The 12,575-nt window shown below is 38.0% G+C and overlaps 1 protein-coding gene across 6 annotated transcripts in view; it reads left to right on the top strand.

Moving 5' to 3' along the window:
* LOC105032643 (telomerase reverse transcriptase) overlaps positions 1 to 12,575 on the top strand; it is a 114,615-nt gene that overhangs the window by 24,909 nt on the left and 77,131 nt on the right. For 4 of the 6 annotated variants that reach the window (XM_010907140.3, XM_010907139.3, XM_073254603.1 and 1 more), the window contains exon 7: positions 8,487 to 8,613. The exons of the other annotated variants lie outside the window; for them this stretch is intronic. In XM_010907140.3, the coding sequence (XP_010905442.1) occupies positions 8,487 to 8,613 (127 nt within the window). The remainder of the gene's footprint in view (positions 1 to 8,486; positions 8,614 to 12,575) is intronic. 6 annotated transcript variants of the gene reach the window in all.

Genomic DNA, 12,575 nt, shown 5'->3' with positions numbered 1-12,575 from the left:
CAGGTGGTTGTTAGAGAATAATGGTACTGAGCATGATCAATAGAGAAGTCACTTGGATATCTACTCACTTGTTAGTGACATTCTCGATGCTGTAGTTGTGTGAGTGGTTCTTTGACCTATAGTATCTTGGTTACTCACAGTGAGGTTGTTGTAGTTTGACTGCATATAAATTTGGTCCCTAATCATATGAGTCCTCGCAGTGTGTTGGCTACAGTAGGTTTGCTGTAGGAGCAGGGTGCGTACTTAGATGGGATCTATCGACCTTAGTAGTTAAGGAGTAGTCCTATGAGATTTATGAGACTGAGTTCAGAAGATCATGGCCATGGCAGAGTGAATCACGGAAAGGAGTTTCCATGAGGTTTCACATATGAATTCAAGTCAAATAAATCTTACATATAACAAACGATGGGGTTTGATGAGTTTTTCATAACCTCCGTGTCACGCCCCCGATCCGAGATTGTGAATCGAGGGTCATGGCAACCGCCGCATACTTATGAAAAACTCTCTCCATAAGCATGCAAGGCATCTCATCACGATATCAATGCATCACAGTGGAATAAATTCAAATATTTATTATTCAACTCTAATTCAAGTAATTAAAATAAATATCTTACATCCAATAAAATTTTTACTAAAAATAAAACAATAGGTCTAAGTTCAATGAAGTTGACAATGCTAAATCTTGCCTCTAAAAGCTCTGTCCCAATATTTCTTCCCACGCTCGAAATTAATTGTCTGAATCTGAAAAATAGAAAGAAAGGTAATGAGCTAGACAGTCCAGTAAGTAACAAATATCTCAACTAGATAATTCAGATACTATCAAATTTTCAAGAACAATATTGCAATTAAACATAAAAATATATTTCATGCTGATTTAATGCAAATCTAATATTTTCAAATATTCACATATAATATAATCATAAATCCGATTCGATTCAAAACACTCGTAACTCAACAACCTTGACTATGACCAACGTTTAACCCCCATTGGCGGAGTCCACAGAATACCAGCGTACAACCCCCACTGGCAGGGTCCACAAACACCAGCGCATAACCCCCACTGGCAGGGTCCACTGAGTACCAATGTATAATCCCCATTGGCGGGGCCCACTGAAACATAGTTAGGCTGAGAGCATAAATCCGATCTGTATCAAAACATTTTGTATCATAATATATCATAATTTTTCACTGAACATGTGCATAAATCGATATACCATAACATTTCAAAAGCATTTTTCTTTCAAAACATAATTTCATAAATCATGCATAATTTCAGAGAATAATTATTTATTTTCAGAATAAATATAGAATATCTCGAGAAGATGATTCATTACTTACCTTTCACGGAGCACTGATTGAACAGATCGACTAACTTCTAGGAGATTCTTCCGTGCCTAATTATCCAAAATTATATTTTTACATTAATTTTAATTCAAAATTCAATCTAAACAAATCCCAAATCAAAACCTCACTTAAAATCAGACTCTTCCCTAAACTCGATCAAAATCATCAGATGAAGCCTTCCACTACGCTAATCTTAGAGGAATAACTTTAGAGAGAGAGAAATCCATCAAGAGAGAGAAACAATCTAGAGAGAGAAAATTCTAGAGAGAGAAAGTTCAATTTCAGAGAGAGAAAGTCAGGGTTCAGACTGAAAGAAGAGAGAAAAGAGAGAGAAACTATCTCTCATCATTTTTTTATTATTATTTTTATTTATTTATTTATTCATTTATTTATATATATATATATAAGTATATATATATATATATTGTTATTATTATTATTTTTTTCTTTTCTTTTCTTTTTCTCTTTTTTCTTCTTTTTCTTTTTTTTTTCTTTTTCTTTTCTTTTCTTTTCTTTTTCTCTTTTTCTTCTTTTTCTTTTCTCTTTTCTTTTTCTTTCACGGAAGAGGGAACTCTGTTCCTCTTCTTTCTTCACGGAACAGGGAGGTCTTCCTCCCTCTTATTCTCGAACTAAGAGGCCTCCCCCCCCCGCCGACCACCCCTCCGACCGGTGGGGTAGTCCTCGGTGACGTCGAACGGTCAGGTCCGGTGACCGACAGCGGCCCACGGTGACGGCAAATCAAGAATAAAGACAAAAACAGGGGATTCGAAAAACAAGGATTTTTTGAAGGGATTTTTCAGTAGAAAACTCAGTAAAATCCAAGATAAAAACCTCTAAAAGATTGACAGAATAAAATAGAAGAGATTTTACCTAATTTGGATTTGGTTTGACTCAATTTTCGACAGCCACAAGAAGATTAATCCGTTGGCAATATAAGACGAAAGAAGGGAAGAACTCAGTGATTAATCGGTGATTTTTGTGAGAAATAACTGTTGAGATTGAGGTCTTTAAATAGACCTTAACTAGGGAGAGTTTCAATTCGATTTCAATCAGATTTCCTAGATGGTTTTTGGATTTGATTGGGAGAAGAATTCCATGAATTCCTTCAGTTCCAAACTCTCTGCCCGCAGCCTAGCACGTGCTGGCTCCAAAATTTCTCTTTTTTTTTTTTTTTTTTTTTGAATGGGCTTGGGTCTGCTGGATTGGGCTTGGTTTTGGGCTATGACATTCCGTCTTGTCGGGACTCACGATAGAAGAACTGAATCACACGGTAACTACATCTAGAGGTTCATCTTTCTGTTTTGTTGGGTTGCGATTACATGCTGTTAGGCACCACTGATGGATTGTGGGACCAAATGATAATCGATAATTCTCGATTAGGAAGTTAGAATTGTTCCAATCCATTGAAAGGAGTTTCAATGATATTTTGATAGAGATCAAAATATTTCTCACTACTAGACAGAATAGAACTTATGGGGTCACATAAAAGAGGTCTTGACTGATCAGACTGTCGAATCGCGATTTCGAATCATCAATCGCAAGTGGTCTTAATTATCAATTTGATTGATGATTGGACTTAAATGTAAAAGTTATATTGAGGACTTACTAAGAGTAAGTTGTAGGAGGACTAAATTGCAATTGTTGCATATTATTTGATTTGATCAAATATTAGGATTGGATCTTAATCAAATTAAATCAGATTTAATTTGATTAGTTTTGTTTTGAGTTTGACTCAAATTAGATTTTATTAATCTAATGGGATTAGATCTAATGAACACTTGACCCAAACCTATCTAGATTAGGTTTGACCTAATCTATAGCCATGTTTGATTTGGATAGGGTCTTAGTCAATTTAAATCAGATTTAATTTGATTAGATCTGATTTTAATTTGATTTGGATTGGGTTTTATAAGTCTAATGGGATTGGATTTAACCTAATCTAGATTGGATTCCAAATACCATTTGGACTTGGACTTAGTCCTCGACCAAATCAAACAAGGAGAACCCCACATTAAATCCCCACGCCCCTAAGGGCTTCCATGCCCCTAAGGCCTTCTATGCCCCAAAAAATTATTTTCCACGGTGAATTCTTCTTGTTAGGCGTGGAGAAATATTTGGGAGAAAGAGAAAGGGTCAGCGGCACAACATTGGGAAGAGTCTTTTTCAAAACCAACTCTATTTCTTATCCAAAACCCTAACTACCTTAGGTTTGAAAAGGGGATATGATGGGGCGCCTCCTTGTGTGATGAGAACACATCTTGGATGCCCCTTGGAGATCAGACTGGAGTGGAGAATTTTGTGGACGCCCCAAGGTGTTGTGGCATGAGGAATAAAGGGAGAATTCAAAGGTACAACACCCCTCTTCCTTCTTATCTTTTCTTTATTACAACCAAAAGTTGATTGTTAGAAATTCTCCCTCTACCTCCCTTGTCTAAGAGTTGGACATGTCTTCTTCTTCCTCTCTCCCTAAGATGTCCAAGAGTTGGACATGTTAAAATCAGATTTCATCTGATTTTTATTCTTGGTCCATGAGATAGATGGTTCTCTTTTTCCTCTCCTCAGATCTAGTTCAAGGGTTGGACAAGAAGGAAGATCAAGAGATCCGATCTCTTGTCCTCTTCCATAGATCTTGGATTTTCTCTTGAAAAGAGAAAAGTGGAAAAAGAAATCAGATCAAATCTGATTTCGAGTTCCTCCTACAGTTTGTTTGATTCTCTTGAGAAGATAATCAAAAGATCGAACCGATTCGACAATCCAGGGAATGATCTCTGCAAGGGAGCTAGCACCCCGGTGAGATCGAGACTCCTGATCAGATCAGTCTTGGTGGATATTCGTAGATGCCGGACATTTGTATGGCTACAGTGGAACCTCCAAGACATTCTTAGATAATCGGATTGCGGGAAGATCTACCCGTGCAAAGGTAAAATTCAGATCCTTCTTTTTAGATTTTATCTTGCATATATGAAGATGCCTGGGTTATAAGATTTCATCTCTATGCATGCTAGATTAGATTAGATCTAGTTAAAAATTATTTTAATATTGTTCTGACATAAGGTTGTCCTGACATAATGGTAAAACGTTATGTTGAATGGTTGTTCTAGAACAATGTTGAAATAATATAGAAATTTCTGTTTCCGCTACATACTTTGTTTATGTTTACAATTTTTGAAATTTCTGCATGCATACCTGTCGCCATGTGATGGCGAAATCCAACAACCATATCCTGGTGCAAGGCCTTGCACTAGTTGATCTGCCTTAGTCATGGTTCAAAGGATTGGGTTTAATTGACTTGGCAAAAGAGATACAGAGTACATCCATGAGCTCTTATCTGCTTCTTGTCTCCTCTAGCTGTTCTCTTCGCTTGTTCTCTTTGTTCTCTCCCATTTGCTTGTATGTAAACCTAGGTTTGGTCGACTAATTAATTCAAGAAAGGAAACAAGTTTCTTTAAAATGTCTGCCAAATCTGATCTCAAGGGCTGCAGGAAATCCAGGTGTGAACCGATTTTCTGTACTTAGCAACTGTTATAACACTAGAACATGGCTTTGTAAGAAGAAATTCTTGGATATTCAAAGGATCTGATCATCTGATGCTAGCCATATTTGCACTTGACCCATGAACCTAAGTCCATGTAACATCAGTATGAACTTCTTTTGTTTAGATTCACATTGAGTTTATTATTTCACTGGATAGCAGAACCAAGAGTTTGTATATTGATTGGTTTAATTCCTGAAACCCAAGATGCTATACTTGAAATTTTTGATTCAAGAATATTAAACAATAAAATGTTGGGAATACATAAAAACATATTATCAATTCAATTCAAATCTACTTATTTGTTCATTTCAGAAAAAGAATGATGGTGGAGTGCACACAAAAATCAAGATTTCCTCAAATTTGTATAGCTGGTGGGATTTGGGAATTTTGTTATTATACATAATTGATGGCAAGTGCAACACTTTTAAAAGGAAGCAAAATAACTCCTGCATCCCTTCAAACTTTTCTTTTAGTTATGCTTTGTCTCCTAAAGCTATTTTTTTGTTGTAGAATAGGTTTAGAGAGTAGCCATTTTCTAGTTATCATTTTTCTCTAGAAATGAACTTATCCTGTAGTGGAGGGATAAGACTGTTTCGTTGCAATTGGGTCATTTTGTGAGGAATAGGCTCCATTGCTATTTGGTTGGAGGCTAAATTCAAGAATTTTAGCAACTCTTTACAACTATTGGACAAGAATATGCTTATGTATAAATAAAATGTCTAAGTAGTAAGCTTAACTTAAACCCAGTCCAAATCATAATGATAATCTATACATATATAATCAAGGTTGGTGGGAGCATCAGGATGTCTTAATGGACTCATGGAGAACTGATTATCAACAGAAGAACATGATAATGGGTTGGTCTGATGCCCCCCCTTTTGAAAAATGTGCAATGCAAGTAGTGTGTTGGTTTAGTGGTTCCCTGGAACGTGTAATTTATGCAGTTAATAATCGAACACATGGTTATAAAAGATAAAACATCGAGCAATAGAACACTACCTTTTGAATAGGATCAATCTCATGATGTAGCATGCCTTTGAAATTGTCTATTGATTCAATATGAGAGGCGCCTAGGACAGTTGCCATTTTCATTGTGTCGTATTAGCTGCTTGAAATAGCGTGCTGTTCATAAGGTCAATCATTGTGAGCTGGTTTGTCATCATTGCCTCACCCTTGAGTTGCAACAATTACCAACTGGACATCCTACTTACAAAGTATGTATTTGGTAAAGCCAATCTTCATGAAATTTAAACCTCCACGTTGGGCAAATCAGTAACTAGTATGAGTAGTTGCTACCATATGAACTGCTAAGGCAGTAGACAAAATCAGGGCATGGTCGAGAATTAATGCTGAAATTTGAGCATTCATCTTGGCTAACAACAAGAGCACAAGTTTGTAGGCAACACCCTGCAACGTGACTTGGATGATAGAACCATCACCAGTCATTGATGAAAAATCATTAGGAAAAATGCAAGGCAGCATCACAACTTCTTCACATAAAAGAAACTGCAGATTTGGAGAAGAATACTTCCAGCTAACACCATAATTGTCCACTCACATAGAGCCAAAATAAAAAATATAATAAGGACTAGGCCCTTCTCAACTAACACCATAACAACTGGTTACATAAGAGAATGCTATTTCTTTTTAAAAGCTTTTATTAGCAACCACCATAGCAAGCTGCTCGCCTATGAGACTTCCAAATTAGCGAACAAAGCCCTTGTGAGATACGACCACAATTCACTTAACAGGAGAATGCCAATGTAAGGTGAGGTAGGTGCACAACATGGGTTGGCCTCAACATAGAATTGTCCACTCTACCTGGAATTGCTATCCAACCACTCATCAGATGGGGTTGGGTTGAGGTTTTTATAAATGTGGGTTGGGCTTGGGCTCAAAAATTCCAACTCAAATCCCAAATTGTATTTGATTGGAGTTGGCCCTAAAATTTTCCTTATATCATATGATATGTTTCATACTAAATGTTGCATGTTATAATATAATAATATTTCATTCATAATTATAATATATATTTATTTTTTTGTCATAACATGCATGGCAATTTTACCTAAATAATGCTAATTTAAAAAAAATTACGAAAATAATACTATTTCGAAAATATTTACCAAAATACCGTTTAAAACAAAGTCGTCTTATGATAGGGCGATTTTATGAGCTGACTCATCATAATTCATGCCATGTGAAAAGTGAAGTCAACAACTGGTAAGTCGCCCTAAAATAGAGCGACTTTGTGCTTTTTCCAACCACAAGCCCCTGCGATCCAACCATCCTTGTCTTCTTCCCCACTCCTCTGCTCCCCCTCCTCTCGTCCTTCTCCTCTCGCCCTCCCTGTCTCAATCAAGGAGGCCTCGACGGCTTCCCTCAATGGTCTGAAGGCGTGGGGACTCTATGGGATAAGAAGAATAGCGTTGATTGTTAACACCAGCAGTGATGAGAAATGGGGAAGGGAGGAAAAGATTTTTTTCTTTGCCGCTGCCTTTGCAATGCAATGAGAAAAAAATTGTGTTTGGATCGACCTTCTTAGCAAAATGAAGAGATATAGATGATTGAGAGGATTGTAGTTTCATGAAGACTATTTTCTTGGCACTTTGGATAAAAAAAGAAATTAATTATTTTAAAAAATTGGATATGAGATATGAGAAAATATTTGATCTAAATAGTAAATATAGAAAGCAATGTTAAGACATAAAATTCTGAAGACGTGGTTAGGATATGATTGCATGCAAGGAAGAAAAGCCTGTGCTGGTTGGATCGCGGGGTTTGTGGTTGGGAAGAGCACAAAGTCGCTCTATCATAAGGCGACTCTATAAGTCATTCTATTTTAAGACGATTTACTAGTTGCTGACTCCACTTTCCACGTGACGTGAATTGTGGTGAGTCAGTACATAAAGTCGTCCTATCATAGAGTGATTTTGTTTTGAGCAGTATTTTGGTAAATATTTTGGAAAGAACATTATTTTTGTAATTTTTTTTAAATTAGCATTATTTAGGTAAAATTGCCTAACATGCATTATAATATGTTTATATGATTAATAATGGCATTATATTATTATAATGGTATTAAAATATATTTATGCAAATTAAAATATTCTGTGAGGTTTGTTTATTCACTTGACATTATTTACATTTATTTAGAGTTAAACATAGGAATCAGAATTAGTTGCTCCTGATGATTCCCTAGAATGCATACCTTGGGAATGAGAAAACCTTTATGTTTTCTGTTCCTGGCAATCAAACATTGCCATAGAGGAATGAGCTTATATAACATCTAGTGATTTTGCTTTTCTTTCATAAATTCAGTATATGTACAGAGTGGATATGTTTGCTCACCATGTAAAGGAATCCCTAGAATTTTCTCAACCCAACTTATAGTGATAATGAAAGATTAAAAAGATGCCATGATAGGTATTTCAGGTCTATCTAAATTCCTTATTTCTGTTCATTTATTTTTCTTGATTTAGTCTTACTGCCCACCAGAAAACTACAATTTACACTTTATGTAACCATAGATACATAAACCCTACATTATAGTCTTCATGGTTCCATTTTATTTTATGCTCTGTTGGCCTTTTCTATGCCCATGCAGATTGCTTCACAATGCTTTTCTTGCTTGATGTTGCAAGCTTCACCAAAAGTTGCAGTGGGCACTCAAATCAAGAGAAAATATGTTTTTTATAATACATTCTCATCTTATTCTGTTTTCCCAAGAAATTGTATCCTTTTATGCTAGATTGTATAACCTTTCCAGAATGCAATATTGCTTTTGTCACCAACTTAATTTATACCAGATACATACTATAGGAATAGTCCAAGTGCCAACATTAGAATTGCACCTGTCTTGGATTTGAGATATTTGTGTATGTGTTTGTATGTATAGTTGGGACAAGGATTGATAGTTATATTTAAGGTTTAAGCATATGCTTACATGTTATATTGTGTGTATATAGATAAGGATAAATTTAGGGATTTCTGCATAGATATGCTTATTTGCTTATTTACTTGAAAATTCATATCCATCCAAAAGACCAAAACTTGCAATTGTGCTGTCCTAAAGGTCTAAAACTTCAATGGCACATATACCTATCCAAAATATGGAAATTGTGCACTTACAAAATCTAATCATTTTCAAACGAGAAGTAGCAATGTCATATTATTACACATCAACAAAGTGAAATGCAGACAAACTATTGATACAAAGTTTTGGAGATTTTCCTCGAAACTCTTGAAGCTTATATGTCACCGAGGAAAAAATAGTCCATGAACAAGCTGTGCAAACTTTTAAGTTTTAACCTTGCCAAACTAATGGTAAAATGACAGAATAGAAAGAAAAAATGATGGGAAGGATGCGTGTGCAAGTTTTAGAGCTTTTCAAGACCATGTACTTTTTAAAGTGCGAGCATATATATGGGAGTTGCTAGGGATAGATATGCAGAAGTCCCGTAAATTTATATGAATTTATAAGATTGGTTAACTGGTCAAGAATTACCATGTAAAGAGGTCAGCATAGCAATAGACTATTAATTTTGAATCTTGTTTAATAGTTGCTGCCCTACAGCTGGGTACATGATGCTTCCCTTTCAAATTGTTGGTACATATAGTTCATTGGTATTTTACTACAGCTTTTGTCCAAATACAGTTCACCTTTTTTTTTGTTCTTTTAATTCACATCATTATGATGGACAAAAACTCATGGCAACATTATTTATGAACTAGGGCTGCAACTTGGGAAGGTTGGGTTAGGTTGAGGTCTAAACCTAACCCAACCCAACTCTATATCTCCCAACCCTAACACATCTCGGGTTGGGATTTCTCCAATCCAGCTCAACTGTGCCTTAAGCTAAACTAGGGTTTGGTTGGAGTAGGATTTGATTGGTTGGACTGGATTAGGTTGGATTGCATTTGCAATTTAAGATTGGGGAAAGGCTTGCACATTTTTTTAAGTTAGTTTTGGGCTAGCTGGGATCTTATTTGTGCGCATTTACATGATTCTACAATGCAATGAGGCTCAAAAATATATAGTCAAATGAAGCATACAAGTATTTTATGGAACATAAATATAAATTCTATATATTTACTGGGTTGGATTGAGTTCTTCAGATTTCAATGGTGGTAGGGTTGTGTTTTAGTAACATTTAAGCTTGACATTAACCAAACACAACTTGTGGTTTGCTTCAGATTTCTGAGCAAAGGCCCAAGTGTCCTACCCAAGTTCACCAAACCTACAGATTGTGATGGTCGGGTCCAAGTTGCATCACCCTCTCAATTATTTCATGTGTATTTGGTGAAATCTCGATGGCTATTAGAAAAAGATGATAGGAACTTGGGAAGACTTGTCACATGCCTATGAAATGTAGGGAAAGCCTTATGTCATCTGTTGGGGGAAACTTCGCACGGGCCGATGATATGAAGAAGCCCAAGGCCCAGGATATCCAAACCTAGTAAACCTACCTACCAAGACCCTCGCCAACCCCTAGTCGGCCGTAACCATTGTTGCTCTGTCGTCGATTGGTCTTCGATATTCGCATTTTGCATCCTGAGCAGACGAAAATCCACTGACTGTCGTTCAGTAACTCTCACACATGGTTGCTGATATCTCTTCGTCGGCTGACTCCTGTAGGCCAGGCTGATGAGTCGACAGCAAGTCCAAATGGCTAGGTCAACCCGATCAGAAGACGGTCGTCAGCCGATCACACCCAGCCGACCAAATTTATGCTATTGAACAGATCCCAACTTTGGATTTCTCCATCTGATGATGGAGAAATCCAATGCCAGCCAGACATCAACTATCGCAAGGTTGATAAGGCAACCACAATCGCCATATCTCAAGAATCTTGAGCGATAGTTTTGCCATTACACGCAAATTGTGCCCTAGCCGGATGGGATCGTGCCAACCAACTTACCAACCAAAGCAACCGCCTCCGTCCCCAAAAGGAGGCCCAAAAGGGACCCTAGAAAAAAAGTACATCGTTTGCCTCTCACGCTCCATCTGTTGAACGAGAGTTCTGACTTGAGCGTCGGAGGGTCCCTACAGGAGCAACCTCCGGTCAGGATTTTTTTGCAGGTCACATTCCAGGAGACCCCACCTCGCCATCCACTCTAGCGTCTTAGCATCTTGTGGAATCTCGCACCAATGGATTAGTGCTAAAGGGTCGAATCCATTCGGAGGAGTGCGGATCGAGGACAACAGAACCATGCCATCTTAAGAGAGTTTCATCCCGTCATACCAACGCCACCACCTCTCGATCGGTGGGGAGCCAGCCTAACAACCAAGCTGACAATCGGGTATAGCCGCCAGTGGCAGAAACTCCCCTATCTTCTCAGCAGGCGTTGGTTACGGCGGACCAGTTCAACCTGCTCTTTCAGTAGGTCCAGAATCTGACAGTCGCTGTCTAGGTGATCCAGGCTGCTCCTATGCCTTCGCAGGTAGCATCGCAACCTGTTCAGACAGTCCTTGCACCTCTTTCAGCAGCACCACCATCGAATCCGACTTCGCAGCCACCACTGATCTGAACGAGGCCTGCCTGAAGGACTACCCTCTACCAAGGATTGATCAACTAGTTGACGCCACCTCAGGCCATGAACTCCTAACCTTCATGGATGTCTTCTTCGGTTATAACTAAATCTGGATGGCACTTGAAGATAAGGAGAAAACATCTTTTATCACTGATTGTGGTTTCCTTTGTTACAGGATCATGTCCTTTGATTTGAAAAATATAGGTATAATTTATCAGCATCTCATAAACAAAGTCTTCAGGGATCAGATTGGACGAAACATGGAGGTGTATGTGGACAACATGCTCGTCAAAAGCAAATCTGCAAGAACCCATATCGACGATCTCGGAGAAGTCTTTGCTATCCTGCGAAAGTACAGGATGAAGTTGAACCCAGCCAAGAGTGCTTTCAGAGTGACTTCTGAAAAATTTTTAGATTTTATGGTATCCAACCGAGAAATAGAGGCCAATCCGGAGAAGATTAGAGCTATGCAGGAGATGGCTCCCCCACGGATGCCTTACAGGAAGGATTGTCGCTTTGAACCGGTTGTTTTAAGATTAGCTGAACGGTGCCTGCCTTTCTTCAAAATCCTGAAGCAACCAAAAAACTTTCAGTGGACTGAGGAGTGCTAGAAAGCCTTTGCAGATCTCAGACTATCTTGATTCCACTCCACTATTTGGTAAGTCTGATCTTGATGAAGAGCTATTTTTATATCTTATGGTTTCACCTGTTGCAATGAGTGCAGTGTTGGTACAAGAGCAGAGCAAAATCCAAAAGTCGATCTGCTATATCAGTCGAATCTTGAGAGATGCGGAGACCCGATACTCGAAGTTGGAGAAATTGGCTTATGCTCTCCTTATTGTGGCTCGAAAGCTCCGACCTTACTTCCAAGCTTACATCATCGTTCTCCTGACGGACCAATCTATAAAGAGCATCCTCCATCGGCTGGACACGTTCGGACAGATTGCAAAATGAATGATTGAGCTTTTTGAGTTTGACATTCAGTACCGACCGATGAGGGCTCTTCAGAAAACTAGTATCGATTCTTGGGTGATGTATGTGAATGGCTCATCCAACTCTGCGGGATCTAGAGCGGGACTGATCCTCTCGGATCTGGAAGGGACAGTAGCCGACTATGCTTTACGCTTCGAATTTTTAGCAATAAATAATGAGGCCCAATACG

This window comes from Elaeis guineensis, chromosome 1 (genome assembly GCF_000442705.2).
Source record: "Elaeis guineensis isolate ETL-2024a chromosome 1, EG11, whole genome shotgun sequence".
In the NCBI taxonomy this organism is placed as follows: domain Eukaryota; kingdom Viridiplantae; phylum Streptophyta; class Magnoliopsida; order Arecales; family Arecaceae; genus Elaeis; species Elaeis guineensis.
Note: the sequence above shows the minus strand (reverse complement) of the source record. Positions and strands in the feature narration are given on the sequence as shown.